A 17,607-nucleotide genomic window follows, 5' to 3' on the forward strand; every position below is an offset into this window, starting at 1 on the left:
AAGGGCTGACTAGCAATGAGGCAGGAGCTCTCGGTATGGCTGCCTGAAGGCACAGACCAGCAACTGGCTTGCCAATGGAGCCAAGTAAATCTTTGCTGGCCAAGGGGAACTTACAGCTAAGCCCCAACTGTGGGGCAACTGGATGAGTGGGGGGCTATGCCCCAAACTAAAAGGACATGCAGGCCAGGAAATCAAGCCCTGAACACCCCCTTACAGGTGGGAGAAAGATCCATCTCCCCTGTTTAGGGGTTGAGCAACATAGGACCCTGGGCCAGGACCTCAGGGAGAAGGAGAGGTCAAGTCCTGTTACAGCTCCCCTAACCACCAATCTAGCCACTAGACTCCCTGGCCACTGAGGGCCCTATCACTGTTGGTGGGGTTAGGTGTAGCATTAGAAGTTGTGCAGGACTGTTTGCCCACCTTTGCATCATTCCTTCATGCAGTAACAATTGTGTAAAGGCTAGCAAATGTGACAACTGAAGCCCACATCGTTGTTCTGCAGATGTCCATCATAGAGGCACTTCCCACACATGCTGTGGGTGCTGGCTGTATTCTGGGTGAATGGGCACACAGTATCTCTGGGGGGGCAGAACACCCTTAACCTCATAGCACATGACCATACAACTGGAGAACCATTTGGAAAGCTGGTGCACTGTGACAGACTGCCCTATCATTCATTCTGTGTAGGAGATGAACAATTGGGAAGAAACCCCAAAGTGCTTTATTCTACCAGGTAAAAAGCCAGAGCTTGGTGAACATCCACAGGATGGAGCTTTTGATCAGAGAGCATGCATCTTTGGAAAGAGGCTCAGCTAATTATATTGGCTGATTAAGATGGAAATCAAATACTATTTTGGTGGGAAACCAGATGTCGCTTAACTCCCACCAGTGACCACTACTCCCAGATAGACTGTATTGTTTATATGCCTATGTAGTCATGCTCATATTTTACAGACAGAGGCCTGAGGAAGGATAATCTAGGTGTCAGGATACTCAGATAGGGATGTGGGAGATCAGGGTTCAATTCCCTGCTCCACTGCACTTAAGTACCTAAATATCTTTGACAATTGGGTCTAATTCCCATTGATTTCTATGTGTGAGCCAGGCACCTAAATACCTTTGAGGATCTATGGCTAGATCCACAAAGGTAGATTGATCTGAGGTGTCAACTGCTGCTTTCCAGAGCTTCAATACCAGTTCCCCATCACTCCCTACCCTCTTTCTAACTGTCCCCATTTTCCCACATCCCACAGAAGGAGAGCCAAACAGACCTACTACAGTGGTGTGTGTGTAGCAAGCAGAGTTGCCCTTCACCTACTCCTAGCTGCATAAATAAAGGAAAGTAATTGCCCCACTACCTCAGGTGCACTTGCTCCTCCACACTGCCTCCTACCCTTAGCCCCATGTCAGAGTTGAGGACTTCAAGGGGTGCTGGCCCCCTGGAGAGCCATGGGTTAGGGAAGCTGATGAGCCAGTTGAAATCAAAGCATGCAATGGCTATACATGGAAGAGGCATTCAGTATTGAAAGAGACAACATAGTGTAAACCGAAGATATCTGTAAATGGGTAGTTAGAAAAGGAACACAAAAGCATGACCAGATTCAATATACAAGAAGGGTAGATGCCAAACTAATTTAGGTAAACCAACATCGCAAAAAAGGCTGAGTTTTCCTATATGTAGGGGTAGGCTGTGCCCTGGCCCAGTGAGATAGGGGACAGAGAACACAGGTGGTGCATCCATGATTCTGCTGAGCAGGTGTCCTTGCATTCCCCAAAGCACAAAGACATGGTGAGGCTAACAATAAAAATTAGCCAGAGTTGTCCCTCCCTTCCCTTTTGGGAGGGGCTAGGTACAGCTAGACTTTCCATTTAGTTTGGTGTGAAGGGAAAGGCTCCACTAGCCTAATGAGTTGTGGAAATGCATCTATGGGTGACTTTTGATCTAAATATTCTTACTGGAGATTATACATAAGGAAGAAGGAACACAGCTTGACGTTTCAGTTCCTGGGGTGTGTTTGAAGGATAACTGCTAGGAAAAAAAAATCCTATTTGAAAATTTGATCTGAAAGTCAATGTTACCATATTTGTACCTCACACATTCTATGTATACAATTCACTTTCCATACCAGAACCGCACTTTAACCCAGCCATAGGGTTGGGTTAGGACCTCTGCTTTGTCTCAGCTGAAAGACAGGACCTTCAATGAGACAGTGGGGCATTATCAGCTCAGAGAGAGGCATATCACCTACTATATCACATGCAGTGCTTAAGTTCTCCAATCCACATACCAACAAGGTCTCACCATCTTAACTTCGGAGAGTCGATGTGATTACAGTTCAAAGCCTTAATAGGTGGAAAATTCATAGAAATGTACATGACATAGGCAATTTTTAAGCCTCATTTGATCACAAATCACAACCACTTAGAAAAAGCCATATAAATAAACTACTTCAACTTTAATTACAAGAGCTTTGGTAATCATACATATATAATTTTGGCATTATTTACAAAAGTCAAGGTTGTATACATGTATCAAACAGAACTTCCAAGTTTAGACTTTGACCCTTGAAATTCTACAAGAGTCATCACATTCCTGTTCTCATGCTGCAGAGTTTGGTGGAGTTAGCAGTTCACAGAACAGTAGAGATCTTACTCCTATGTATTTTTAATACATGCTCTCAGACGTTGGAGAGCAGGACCCCAGCCATTCCTTAGGGACATTAATGTAGAGAGCTTTGTCCTTCTCTCATCTCAGTTACCCATAGGGCTACTTAAAAAAATAGAAACGTGCTACAGATGTTATTACTGGTAGCAACACAGAAACTGAAGTGTTACAATACACACAAAAAAGGACATTTCCTATTTACCCATTTTCCTACTAGAGTGTGCTTAAAGATGAAAAATCAATTGGAGGAGTACCCTTACCAATTTCTCTCTCTCTTAACCTGAAAGTTTATAGCTTTGTTTGAGGAAGACTTCTATAATCATATATTATACACAAATAATTGAAGACTGCTTATAATACTGTCAGAAGACAGATGGTGGCACACAGTCAGGATGGCAATCTGCCACTGATATGCATAAAAATGCAGCAACTCTGAGCACTGCTTTTGTTCACTTGCCATTTTCTCTTCTGGATTCATGTCAACGCAAAAGCAAAATCATGAGTAAGGTGGCTCACTGAGACACGGAAAGTAGTCTTCAGTCTTGAAAAGGGCTTGAGGCTCATACAGGGTCTGATGTTGCCGTGAGGAAGATGATTTCTGTGATTAAGAAACATTTTATTTGATTTTTGCCTTTGCTTTACCACTTTTTGTTCAGTTATGTAATGAGCTATATTTGCATAGAACATTAACCGCAAGCCCTTTGTCTCTTCATAACTGACAAGAATTCCTTCATATAAACTGCATAGTTCATATAAAAATTGCTTCCACTTTACATTGTGTCTATTCTCAGTGTCTGGAAACTCAAACACACACGTGCCAATCTAACTGGCTAAATTAAAAGGTTGCCTTATGTTAATGAAGTCACTATAATAAAATGAAATGGGAAACTTTTGGTTATTTTATATTTCAAAAACATATTGCCTCTCTCACTGAAGTATTAACTTTTTGATCAAGTACATTTCATCTTAAATAATTGCAATAAATCCAACAACTAAACTGGGGAGAAGTCAGTATTTCCTTAAACTTATCCATACTATTGTTATTGCAATACTACAGAACATTTAGCAAGAATATTGACCTAAAGTGCCATTGACAACAGGCAGTTTGACAATTTACTTTATTATACCTGTTGTAATCATTAGGATTTTACCCTTTGCTTTCACATACTCATCACTTTCTCAATAAACTGGTCTCAGCCAGGAAGTGAACTTTATTTGGAAAGAAGGGATTTTCCTCAGGCTGACACTTGGGTTATAAGAAAATTGAACAAAACTGTAAACTGAAAGTTGCTTATGGCAACTCACAACATATAAAGTGAAAAATGGCAGCTTGGTGTATGGCTTGCTCCCCTACAAGAAAGTCTTAGCTACATTTAGAAAAACTTAGAAGGGATACCACCAATTTAAAAATATCCCTTCTGCCTGAAATAGTTTTTATCTATATTGTTAAAAGTAACACATAACTGAAAAATTCTACAGAAGAATCTCTTTCTACTTTGTGCAGACAGTTTCCCCTGGGTGCATCAGTTTTTCCATACAGCAACATGGGAGAGAAAGTATTTTAAAAACATGACTACAATCACAAAAGTTGGCAGAACTCAAGAGCAGCCACAGTATCTGAAACTACTTTTTACTCTTCTTTTACATTAAGTGTCCTGCTAAGTGAATAAGTATAATTATTTTTGAGTCTACTTGGTGGGCACTTCAAATTTTAGCAGTGTAAAAAAGCCTGCCCCCTCAGTAACATTTGGAGGTGTGAGAGCTGTACATTCTCACTCCTTGGCATGATGAGTGTCCCAATAGAAGTAGAACTTCTGGGACAATCTTAAAATGAGACTGTGGATACATCATTTAAGACCAACCAAAACTTCCTTCACACCAAGGACCAGTTAAAAAGTAAACAAAACAACACAACCCTGGCGAGAGGAAAAAAATTGCAGCCAAAGTTCAGCCAAAAAGGAAAGGTTCCCAGAAAGTTGTTAGTAGGTAAAAAAACTAGGACGAAAGTCCTAAGATAACTAACTTACACCATTCACTCCCAAAAGCTTGCTATAATATGTGAATTATTGTTTATGTCCCCAGTCCTGCAAACATGTAAGTACTTGCTTAAGTTTATGCAAGTGAATCGCCTGTTGGAGAACCCTATGCATGAAACTATATTCAGAAAAGGCTGGGTAGAAATGGCATCGCTGCACTTAAAAGATTTGGTCTCTGTTTATTGTTAGTGAAAATATTCATACTACTTTATATTCAGTTTAGTCATACATGGCCTGCACAACTGTGATAGAGAGATTTGGATTCTAATTTAGCTTGTTCAACAGAATTAATTAAGTTTCAACTACTGAATTTATTACTAGTGTAATAAATGTTCATCGAGTGCATAATGTTCAAGCTAGAACAAAACTGGACTTTCAGATCCCAGTGTGTGGGTATAATGCTGGCAGTTAAAAACAACCACTTTTTAACCAATGAGCTGTGAAAAATGGATAGCCACAGAGACAATCGAACACTCCAGTGCCATTTTTACAAATTAGAACAGCATTGTCATGGTTATGAATAAAAATTTGTAACCTTAATATTGTATAATTAAGCTCTTGCATTTAATGACTTCTGTAGCAGCACAAACAGACGGGTTAAAGGCTACTTTTATGGGAACAAGAATACAGTGGTGTCCTGGTCCATGATTGGGGGCTCGAGGTGCTGCTGCAATACAAAACGAAAGATTGCTAAGTGGCTTAGAAACAACTTCTGGACTGAATGAAATATTTCTCCTCTTAAAACTGCAAAGTTATTTGATCACCCCCTTCTTACAAAAGAAGGAAAATGAGGCACTGGGAGGATAAATAAATAACTTACCCACGGCTGAAGAGCTAGTGTCAGAGTTGGAAACAGGTTTTTTGACCTCAATCCTTAGCCCTGTCTAAGAGAATGCTAGCTCTCTAGTAACGCGTTCTCCTTTACCACTCTGATACTACAGTTTGAAGCACAACTCAAGTGACGGCCATAAACTTCAAAAGCTAAAATAAACCTATCAGATTAAGTAGCTTACTTCTCATTTTTCAACATGTAATTGGCCCATCACCACAAAGGAAAAGTAATTTTATTCTCCTGTATGAAAGCCATCTAACAAGGTGCCTTGTGATCCATTTACTGTAAGTCATGTGACCACAGCATCCTTATTTATTTTTAAAATAACACAGCGTTCAGTGACCTTTTTCGCTCTTCTGATGTTCTCATGTAGACTAGCACTTTGAAAAAATTCCTTGCACATTTTTAGTTTGTATAGGTTCCTCCTATCTGTCTTCAGGTCGGAATTCAGTGACCTTTTATTTAAGGTTTGCTCTTTTTGCGCTTGTTTTGTAGCTCTTTTCATGCCTCACACAAGTTCTCTTTGGAGCATGAACTCAGGCCCTCACAAGAATTTATTCTCTTGGTTACTCTGTTGTAAGATTATCATTGTGCACCATACCCAGCTTGTGCCATGTGCAAAAACTTCAGATTTAAGCTCAAATCTATTAATCTATGAATTTATCTCTAAGGCCAGAGGGGACCATCATGATCATCTAGTCTGACTTGCTGCACATCGCAGGGCACAGAACCTCACTCACCCACTCCTGTAATAACATCTGGCTGAGTTATTGAAGTCCTCAAATCTTGATTTAACGATTTCAAGAGAATCCACCAATTACTCTAGTTCAAACCAGCAAGTGACCCATATCCCACACTGCAGAGGAAAGTTGAAAAACCTTCAGGTCTTCTGCCAGTCTGACCTCGGGGAAAATTCTTTCCTGTCCCCAAATATCGTGGTCAGTTAGACCCTGAGCATGTGGATGAGACCTACCAGCCAGACACCTGGGAAAGGATTCTCTGTAGTAACTCAGAGTCCTCCCCATCTAGTGTCTCATCTCTGACTGTTGGGAGATATTTGCCAATAGCAATCAAGGATTGGCCAGGTGACATTGTAGGCACTCTTCTCATATCATCCCCTCCATAAACTTATCAAGCTCAGTCTTGAAATGAGTTAGTTTTTTTGCCCCCACTATTTCCCTTGGAAGGCTGTTCCAAATCTTCACTGTAGCCTCATTCAAAGCCTACCTTTCTCGTGACACATTTTAAGACACACTCACCTTGACAGAAACATACTTACATTAAGAAAGGATGGTACACTGATAGTTTGTAAGAATTTTTTAAAGGTGTTTGGAAAAGTTCCAAGGTCTGTTTCTGCCTTTGTGACCTGCTCCTCCAGTCCAGCCACATTATTTCCAACCATTTTTACAAAGGCCTAGTTAAAAATAAAACAAAGCTATCTTTATTCATCGTTATGTAAGAACATTTCCCAACAAGAGGTCTGAAGATGTTCAGATTATGTAGAAATTAAAATATAATTATCAGGTAACAATCCTCAAAGAGCATTAAAAAAAAATCGTATTTTGTGCCATCTCCATTTTTGAATTTGTGCCACAAATAACCCACTTGTGCAACCTTCTATATGATTGGAAATGGATAATTTGGAAGTTGAGTAGAGTAAGACAGACCAGTTGTTTTTTTAAAGAGAATATAGAAGAATATTAACATTCGGCAGATCAATTTAATGTAGTTAGACAACAAGTGTACTGTTTTATTTAACTGAAAGTTGTTACAACGTTTGCTTACATAAAGTGAGATTTTGTCCTGGGGAGCAGCAGTAAACAAAATGTTATTGTACTTTAATTTGTAACAAGGTCTTGAATTGTTTTGCATGGTACTTGCTCTGAAATTCCTTCCATACCCATGAATGTCTGCAGCTCTCTCAGACATGGACAAGAATGATAACTGTCGGAAACTAAACACTGAATGTCTCCAGCCCATTTGATGTTTAAAAAATGAGAAAAAAAATCCAAAGGCAAAACATTTTCAATATGTTCAGTAGTTAATTAAATTAAAATTAAACACACAAAACAGCATATAAAATAATTGTTTTGTTTAATAAAAAAGTTTAATGTTTTGATAAGAGAAGTTTATGTATAAAAACCATGTTCCACATTTACAACTAAATGATTTATTAAACACAGGGATTAACTGCAGTCAGTGAATTAAACTGAGTATTTCAGATCAGTCTGGGAAAACGTTCAAATATAACTCAGTAAAAGAGACTGGAGCTTAAGTTCCTAGTCTAGTCTAAGGCCATGTTTACACTAGGAAGCTTACAGTGACAGCTGCACTGCTGTAAGCTTGTGTGACCACTCTGATGGGAGAGAGCTCTCTCGTTGACATAATAAAACCACCTCAACAAGCAGCGATAGCTATGTTGGCGGGAAAAGCTCTCCCACTGACGTAGTGCTGTGCACACTACCACTAATGCTGGCAAAATTTATGTCGGTCAGATGTGTTTTTTTTTCTCACATCCCTGAGTAACATAAGTGACATGGCCTAAGTCTCTTGAAGAAAATCACACTTGGTCCACACTACAAACATATGTCAGTAGAATTATGTTGCTCAGGAGTGTGGAAAATCCATACCCCTGAGTGACACAGCAATACCGACGCAATCCCCAGAGTAGACAGGGCTATGTCAATGGGAGGGCTTCTCCTGCGTGGTGCGGTAGCTATGCTGACAGGAGAAGCGCTCCTGTTGGGTATGGTAGTGTCTTCACTTAGCACTATAGCGGCACAGCTGCACCTGGGTGGCTGCAGTGCTGTAAGTGTAGACAAGCCCTGAGACGGTCTCTTAAGTTACTCAGGCTCACCTACTGTGCCATATTTATAAAGCTTGATCTCCAAAGTTAGATATTCCCCCCCGATCTTTCTTTATAGAAGCCTTTAATTCAAAGTTTTTGATAGAGGCTCATGGAGTCAGCATATTTATTTTTTATTTAAATATTTCTAAAAAGTTTATAGGTTTAAGCCTTCACATATTTTGTAATAAATTCAGATTTTCAACAGGTTTATTTTTTTTTACAATGATACACTCGTTATGACGTAATGAAATAAAAAAATTTTAAATAAAATCCATTTTTTAAAATCATTGATTTTTATCCACCCTGATTAAAAGTGCATGTCTGGTTAACTTCCCCCACACATCCTATCACTTTAATTCTGTTAATAGCACTCTAGTCTATTCTGCCTTTCAGTCACCGTGCTGTGGCATTCACTTGTAGGGGGCAGGAGATTGTTTTACAAAGCAAGGTTTTCAGGCTTGAAAGCAGGGGATAGGGCAAAATCTTTGCTGTCAATTTCACAGATACGGACATACAGGCCGAGAGATTCACTTGTTGCCTAATTGTTGAACACACACCAGGAAATTAATAATTGTGTGTGCTTCCATGGCGACAAGTGAACTGAACAGAGGTTGCAGCATTCTATTCCCTCATGCTATTGCCATCTTGGATTATATATCAATATAGTAAAATTGATTAAAAGTCAAAGATATTCTGAAACAAATGTGTATGTACCCCACTAACTTCCCATTCATTTCAGTTTAGAATTGTCTTTTCAGGTTTTAAAATAAATCCATTGACTTTCAGTTTTCTTCACAATCCTAGCCTCCCTCTTCCTCTGCACTGATCTCTCAATGAACTCTTGTCCCTCCACAATGATGGTATAAGAGCTTTCTAATCCACAGCTCCTAGTATCTGAAACTCTTCCTAGATCTCTCTATTTCAAACTCATTTCAGATCTTAGCTGTTAATATTTTTCTTCATTGCCTAGGCAGGGTAACATTTTCAAAAGCACCTAAGTGATTTAAGTGCTTTTGTACCACTGACTTCCACTGAGAAGTGGAATAGGATTTAGAAGCCTGGGTTATGTAAATGCTTTTGCAAATGTTATCCTGGATCTCAATTTTCCTCTCATTCTACTGTTTGAATTGTTTTGGGAGACACTCCGTATGAAAGACACTATCAAAAAGTATAAGTTGTATTACTGATTTGAGAAAGCAGGAAAGCTAGCTGTCTTATTCCAAGCAGCGAGCGCCAACATAAATGAAGATACTGTTCAAGAAACCTGGCGCTTTCAGGGAATTACAAAAAAACCTATTAGTTCCCCACGTTAAACCTGCATTAAGATTTGGATATTAGTTACCTTTTATAGTTTAGATTGCAAAATTTCTCATTCTCTGAGAAAAAACATTAAGTAAAATAAGTTATAATACTGTACAGAATACATATACAATTTTCAGACGCAGTGTACTGGAATACTAACATGATGAACCATACAGATGGATGGTGCACTGATTTATAGCAGTGAACTGTTTGTTCCATTAATTTTAATACTGACTTGTTGAATGCACTGAGACACATACACAAATTCAAACAAATTTTGAATTTAAATTATGAGAACTTCTATTAAAAATGTTATCTACCCTGCACCAAGCGTCATGTAGAATGTCTTTCTATATGACACTGCTCTGCAAGGACTGCTGCTACTAACCTTGTAATATAAAAGAAACGCATTTTGTAGATGGGGTGATGTGCGTGGAAAAGGCAACTTGGAAAAAAAGCAGAGATAACAGGTTTCAGAGTAGCAGCTGTGTTAGTCTATCTCCGCAAAAAGAACAGGAGTACTTGTGGCATCTTAGAGACTAACAAATTTATTTGTGCATAAGCTTTTGTGTGCCACAAGTACTCATGTTCTTTTTTGCAGAGATAACAGTAGTTCTAAAGTTGGAGGTCCACATGATTTTCAGCGATAAGGCTAGTGAAGATGCCAAACTTAGAGGCAAAATATCAATTTGGTAATTCACTAGAGTAGCAAACCAACCAACCAAAAATCCTTAAGATAAAAAGCACAAGTATTTGGGGAAGTACAGAAGAGCTACATTAAAAATCTTCCATGAGGTAAGTGGAAACACCTTAGCTCCTCTATATTTCCACTTGCTATTGGCATTGTACTTGTCATTAGTTTGCTAAGAAAATAAGACAATTGGTACCATTTGTTGGTCACAAGAAGTTATGTATGCACTGCCTGTAGAGTTCTGGCATCCAGCCAACAGCAAGTTAAACCTTTGTGACTGGCACAAGCAGCCAATTAAAGTAATACTGAGTTCCCACATCATTACACATACTAGTTGACATCTTGTGTGCGAAAACACTAGTTCACAGTCTGAAACAAAAAGGCACCTTTAGAAACTAGAAAGACAAAGAAATAAAATGTTTCCTACATTCAGCATGGGAAATCTTCTGAAGCATCTAAAAGGGGTCTGCAACTCATGAGAAAAAACATTAAAATATGCAGTGGTACTGTCCCCTTGAGAAAAGGAATGTAAATAACTGACATCAGAATACATACCTCTAGTTTGTCAATCTTTCTATATATGTGTCTCATTTCTGTAGCTTTCGTGTGAATCTGAGGTACACTTTCATTGACTACTTGAGAAGACTCGCTTCGAATCTAAAACCAATCCAAACAAATTACATAAAGTTGAGTGAACACTATGACTAAATCTGTACAATAACTTTGGTATATTCTAATACTAAAGTTAGTGACATCTAGTTAAAGCCACTGGATCTTGAAGGCTGTAAACAAATTAGTGCTGGTACTGTGTCTGTTAACATATGCAATCATATGCTGGGCTCATTTCTTAATTATTTCCAAATGGCACAGAGGACTGCCAATAATGAAAAATAGAAGTCAAAATGTAATAAATAATAATAAAATAATAAATCTTTGCACTTTCAACTCTTTTCATTCAAAGATCACAAAATACTTTACAAAGGTTAATATTATCCCCATTTGACAGATGGGAAAATGGAGACATTGAAAAGTTAAGACACCAACTCAAAATCACAAAAAGCCACTGCATCTCAAGAGCATGAGGTTCAAGTGCAATTTTTATCATAGTTTCAAGAGATTTCCACCAACTTTAAGTTTTTCTAAGGTGCCCATGACTGTAGTAAGACTCCTGCCATTCAGATATATAAAGGGAAACCTATTTTATTAATAAGGGGTACTATTTCTGGTAGGAAGTTTTTTGTCTTCTTTTAGTCTCTTCTGACTTGCTCCTTTCTCTTTCCCTTAAGCTCAACAAACATCATCTTTCCCAAACAGCTGAATATGACAAACTGCAACAAAATATTTTTTATATATACATACTAACACACACACACATAGGAGTAACATCTTATTGCAGTTAACTTTTCTTGGAGAAGTATATAGGAAGCAACAGGAAACATATTTGGCATGTGGTTTTGCTCTATGATATTACAAGAGCAATGCCAAAATGTAGAAAATACCTACCTCACACTAGGCACATGAGGCTATGTTACTTGTAAGGCACTTTTAATCAGAAGAAGGTGCTATGCAATCTGATGTCTCTTTTCTGTGAGAGCAGAAGAGACATGTGGTGCAACACTGAGGGTGATTAGGAGATATCTTTAGATATTCTTTCTGTCCATGGCAGGAAAGCTGCGATTACTCGCTGCATGTGGTTCTTTTTTTTTGGCATTCGGTTTTGAGTGAGAAATTTAATTCTGAAGCTGTCTTATGTCAGAGGTTCCCAAACTTTTTTTGCTGCACCTCCCCTTGAGAGATTCATGTCCCATGCATGCCCCTCTCAGCACAGGGAAAGTTTGGAGCTGAGGGTGGAATCCCCACATAAACAATGAATACAGGGAGGAGGCTCACACACACAATATGAATCCTAGCTGCCTGGAGCAACAACTTGTGTGCACATAGTGGCTCCGCCCCCCCCCCCCTTGCATGTGTGCCCACATGCTTGGTGCGAGGCCTTTTTTGTGGGACCAGAATACCTGTGCAGGACTGCCACAATGTTGATTCATAACTCAGCCATGGTGGTAAGGGAGGATTGGCGTGGTGGTGGTGGGGGGGATACGAATTCTTATGAGGCTGTGTGGTTTCTGTGGGAATCGCCTGGCAGCAGGATGGTGGCACAGCACTGGGTGTGCTGAGTAATGGTAATGGGGATCCTAGGGGCAGGGACTTTGGGATCAGCCTCATACCCACAATGCCCCAGGGCGCACAGGGTGGAGTTGGGCACCTCAGGGAATCGGTTTAGCACATACTGGCTACCCTGAAGAAACAAGAAAAAAATTATTAACCCATCAGGGTCTTGTGCGCACCTGCTAATGTGGGAGGGAGGAGAGCAGGGAAAGGATGGGTGGTATGCCCCAGAATTTGAAAAACAATATCTTCTATGTTTTTGGAATACACTATTACTTCACATAAGTACAATCCTCATTATTTATATATGGATACCTGCCAATATGCAGTTAGCAATTCTGCAATTTTTTTATGGTTATATATTTAAAATTTTGCATCTTACTATTTTATTAACAAAATAAATAAATGAATAACTACAATCAGGTTGCAAAAAAGTACTGCAAGTCTGTTTCAATACTGTAAACACACAATGCAATCTTATAGTCTGAAATGAACTCTGCATCTGTTAGAAATCACTAAAAATTCAGTAATGGCTACTAGTGAAGATGGTTTGGGGGAAACCTTAAACTTCTGACTGACAGAAGGCAAGAGGGGAAGACAGGAGGGAACCACTCCATAATTGTCCTGTTCTGTACATGCCCCCTGAAGTTCTGGTATGGGACACCATCAACAACAGGATACTGGGCAAGATGGACCATGGTCTGACCCAGTAGGGCAGCTCTTATGTTCTTAATGATTTATGATCATTGAAATTATGAACAAGATGAAGTCTGGAGATTCAAGAGTGACTGAAGTCAAACAGGAACATAAAACAATATGGTACTGTTAATTAAAGGCACAACATCAGGTTAATAAGTGATAAATAAAGGAAAGCTAGGTTATTACAGTCTTAGATCATCAGCCTGTCAAAATTCTACTTGCCCCAAAAGATTTTTTTTTCCTGGACAGGCATATAAAATATTTTTCTTTGCCATTATTATATTAAAGATGGATTACTATCTTTCTGTGCCTCAGAAGATTAATTTTCATTAACATTTTTCAAGGCAATCTTATATTATTAGAACTGAAAGAATGAAGAATAAAATCTAATTTACTTTTCACTATTTATGCTCTTTCCTATTTGCTTCTTTCTCAATGAAAACAGGCTTTTAAATCTCACTTTTGTCAATGGCCAAATAGCAGTGAATTTTATGGTTTTGGTTTTCATGCACTAGCCTTATACTGTAACATTTAGGTGCAAAGACTGCATGGAGCATGTTGGTTTTTATAAAGGTCTACCCACTAGAATTCAAATAAACACTTCTATTAGTTTTAGGGTTTGAAAAACTTATTCTTATTAAACTTATGGGCCAAATATGACTTAGAAATGTCCCTTCAAATATCTGTCATTGTACTGGCTAATATTTTCATAAAGGAGACTTGAGACACATAGATCATAGAATATCAGGGTTGGAAGGGACCCCTGAAGGTCATCTAGTCCAAGCCCCTGCTCGAAGCAGGACCAATTCCCAGTTAAATCATCCCAGCCAGGGCTTTGTCAAGCCTGACCTTAAAAACCTCTAAGGAAGGAGATTCTACCACCTCCCTAGGTAACGCATTCCAGTGTTTCACCACCCTCTTAGTGAAAAAGTTTTTCCTAATATCCAATCTAAACCTCCCCCACTGCAACTTGAGACCATTACTCCTCGTTCTGTCATCTGCTACCATTGAGAACAGTCTAGAGCCATCCTCTTTGGAACCCCCTTTCAGGTAGTTGAAAGCAGCTATCAAATCCCCCCTCATTCTTCTCTTCTGCAGGCTAAACAATCCCAGCTCCCTCAGCCTCTCCTCATAAGCTCACGTATACGTTACACATGTACATTTGTGCATACATTTAATCACTGCATGCAAACTGGATAATTTTGGGGTAAGCATGCATGGGAAATGTTTGCACACCTAGACCTCGACTTAAAAAAAGAAAATGTGACCCCTAATGTGAATCATATGCTGGTTATTCCCATGAAGGAAAAAAAAAACCCAAACCACCCAACTTTTTCAGCACTTCCCCCCCACCCATCCCCCCCAAAAATAGGCAGTACCCATATGGAAGTTACAGAGATCAATACATACCATGTCTAACATCCCTACAAATTCATCAACCCTGGTCAGCAAATCTTCTAGACTCTTGTCTAAGCTTTCTATCTGTAAAAAAAATACATTCAGGTAATGAAAAATATACTTTGGCACTGCAGTTCTCAAACTCTGGGTCGGGACCCCAAAGTGGCTTAGACTTGTTGGGGCCCGAAGCTTCAGCCTTGAGCAGCAGGGTTCAGGTTATAGGCCCCCTGCCTGGGGCTGAAGCCCTTGGGCTTCAGTCTCTCTGCCTAGGGTGGTGGGGCTCGGGCTTCGGTCCCCTCTCCTGGGGTCACAAAGTAATTTTTGTTGTCAGAAGGGGGTCGGAGTGCAATGAAGTTTGAGAACCCTGCTACAGCGGATCACAACAACTAAAAATTCATCGTAGTGAAACTTCACTATTTTGCCATATCTTAGCAACTACCTCTATACACAAATGACTAGTCATAAGTTCTGCACGTTATACTACATAACTTATGCATCAATAAATCTATGTCAGCATAATTATATTCAACTCTTATAGGATGAACATCCTATGGATAAAATCACCTTGAAATCAAGTTAGTTTTAAAAACTTAGTAAAGACCACCCCACCAAGCCCCTCAAACCTGGACTCCCACTCCACTGAGCCCCACCCAGCTGCATCTGGACCTACATCCCATCAAGCCCCACTCCCATAGCACTCAGACACCCCTCCTCCCCACCGAGCCCCTTCCCCCCACAGAGCCCCAAACACCTTCACCTCGACCCCCCTGCAGAGTCCGATTGTCTCTGGCACCCTCCAACAAGCCCCCATGCACCCAGACCCATCCCTGGTACCCAGATCCCCCCACTGAGCCACCCACACCCAGAATGCCCCATCCAGAACCCTCTCCCCCCCCACCAGGATTCCCCCACACTAAGCCCTTCCACACTTGGATCAAGCTGGGTTGAGCCTGCTTGCCCACACCTGGTGCAGAGGGGGCAGGGCCCCAGGGTATTTCTGGGACAGGCCTGGCCCTTGCACTGTGTCAGGGCTAGGTGCAGCCTTACCACAGAGTCCACGTCTGGGGGCATGAGGCCACAGGGTAATTCCCCACCTTTGTGCAGCCAGTGGCCTGTGCTCCCCACTGGCATGCTGGAGTCTCTACATTTATTTACTGACAAAAATTTGCAGAATATTAAAATACTGTGCTCAGAATTCCCTCTGGAGTATTACAGAGATCTGAAACACTGGTTGTGACACTAACAATTTAAAAGGTCTCTTGACAGTGATTGATTAAATGTGCTGATGTACCTTCAAGGCCAGTGCTTGCTGGTTCTTAATGCAGATTGTGAGTTTAAACTATCTGTGAGACAGAGACCACATCTTTACATGTACTTTCTATAAACGGCAGAACTTCAAATGTACAAACATTAATGTTACAAATGACCAATTATACAAACCAGTCTACCAGATGGAAGAACACAAATAACCACAAAATGAAAGTCAACATCCCTTGACATTCGGATGCCTCCAAGGCACTGGCAGTCCCTTCGCCCCACGCTTTAAGGGGCGGTGAAAGCAACACCCAGCACTGGCAACTCCTGCCCCCAACCTACGGGGATTCTGAAAAATCCAATTTCCCGATTTGATTAACTCCATCTCCAAAATGGTTCTTAAAACAGCGGTTCTGCTGCACTTTACATGGGCGTGCAGCGCCCAGCACAACAGGCCCACCAGTAAGTAACCTCTGGCTTTAGATTTTTCTCTCTAAATTTTGGTTTCGACTAAACTGCCCCCCCCCCCGCCGCCGCCGCCTTATTTTCCAGTGGAGACCCGCCCTGGACAGGCCCAGCTTCAGCCGAACTCCGGGTTTGCCCCACAAAATAAACAAAGCGGCTTTTTAATAAGTGACGGAAAAACAAAAACAAACCCAGAAAAACTCGGGATTTTAGTTTTTAAAAACTGAGACACCCGCCCCGCCCAAGTTCAACTTCTGCTGCTGACGCCCCCCCCCGAGCCATAGGGGTGTCAGGGTGAGTGTCCGGTCCGGGTTCCGGCCTCGGTCTCGGTCTCTGTCTCGACGCCGGGGGGCGGCGCAGCCACGCGAGGCCCCCGGCCCGCACGCGGGTGTCAGCCCACCCCCCAGCGCGGCCCCCGTAGCGCGAGCAGGCCTCGCTACGGGTGCACGCAGGGAACAACCCGCCCCGCCCCGCCCCCTCTCACCTGCGCGCAGAAGTCGACCCCAGCCGGGAGCAGGTAGGCGGAGTAGTCGGCAGCGGCGCGGCTGAGCAGGAGCTCCGGGGGGTCGCCCTCCTCCCCGATGCCCGACGCGCTGCTGGGGCTCTGCGAGACGTTGCCGCTGTCCCCGCTGAGCCAAGCGCCCGGCGGCTCCGCCACCTCCTCCATCCTGCGGGCCCCCTCCCCCGCCCGCCGTTCACGTGGAGCGGGGTCGCAAACGGCCTCTCAACGGCAGCCCTGCAGGGTCAAGCCCAGCGGTGAAGCGAGGGGAGGAGTCTGCGCAGGCGGCTTAGGCGTGGGCGGGGCGGAGGGTGGCGAGAGCTGCTGGGGTGGGAAGGCAGCCACGTGACTGGCGCCCGGCGCGTGGCTGGTGTTGGGCGCGCGGGACGCCCAGGCTGCAGCGGAGCATGGCCAGGAGCTGGCCTTTCCCTGCCGCTCGCAGAGCAAACGGGGGCGGCCGTACTGGAGCTGGGAGCGCCTGGCTCTGCCCCATTACCCAAGGCCTTCTGCTGCCTCTGGCTAGTTGCTTTGCTTTTGTAGGAGGGTGTGGCACTCGCTGCTGCTTTTTCCTCCGCCCACCCAGCGCTGTGGGCCCCTAGAGCTAGCTCCACACCCAGGAGCACTGCCCCTTCAGACTCCAAGCATTTCAGCCTTTAACTCACCGGCTGGTTAACAAGCTAATCTAGCTGGAAGACAAAGAACAAGTAGCAGTGAGGAATTGCCAGGCCACATCAGACCAGTGAGCTCCCTGA

General features: G+C 41.9%; 1 protein-coding gene across 2 annotated transcripts; it reads right to left on the reverse strand.

Moving 5' to 3' along the window:
- Window positions 1-2,437: 2,437 nt before the first annotated feature.
- BLOC1S4 (biogenesis of lysosomal organelles complex 1 subunit 4) lies at window positions 2,438-17,127 on the reverse strand. Of its 2 annotated transcripts, none has more exons than XM_084620979.1 (5): window positions 16,841-17,127; window positions 14,650-14,721; window positions 10,930-11,031; window positions 6,813-6,947; window positions 2,438-3,263 (listed from the first exon to the last, which is right to left on the reverse strand). In XM_084620979.1, the coding sequence occupies exons 1-5, from the start codon at window positions 17,021-17,023 to the stop codon at window positions 3,162-3,164; spliced, it is 594 nt and encodes a 197-aa protein (XP_084477105.1). In that variant the 5' UTR covers window positions 17,024-17,127; the 3' UTR covers window positions 2,438-3,161. The 2 variants fall into 2 exon arrangements, with proteins under 2 accessions (XP_084477105.1, XP_084477106.1); XM_084620980.1 differs by lacking the exon at window positions 16,841-17,127 and adding an exon at window positions 16,130-16,391.
- Window positions 17,128-17,607: the final 480 nt, after the last annotated feature.

Source organism: Lepidochelys olivacea (assembly GCF_965140295.1).
Source record: "Lepidochelys olivacea isolate rLepOli2 genome assembly, chromosome: 2".
Taxonomy (NCBI): domain Eukaryota; kingdom Metazoa; phylum Chordata; order Testudines; family Cheloniidae; genus Lepidochelys; species Lepidochelys olivacea.

What these genes read in the sequence shown, in the direction of transcription:
- BLOC1S4 (XM_084620979.1), bottom strand. Translation starts at nt 17,023, where the DNA reads ATGGAGGAGGTGGCGGAGCCGCCGGGCGCTTGGCTCAGCGGGGACAGC. An exon ending in GGGTCGACTTCTGCGCGCAG is followed by an intron (nt 14,722 to 16,840) that starts GTGAGAGGGGGC and finishes TTTTTTTTACAG; the next exon opens with ATAGAAAGCTTAGACAAGAG. An exon ending in GTGTACCATCCTTTCTTAAT is followed by an intron (nt 3,264 to 6,812) that starts GTAAGTATGTTT and finishes TCTTAATCACAG; the next exon opens with AAATCATCTTCCTCACGGCA.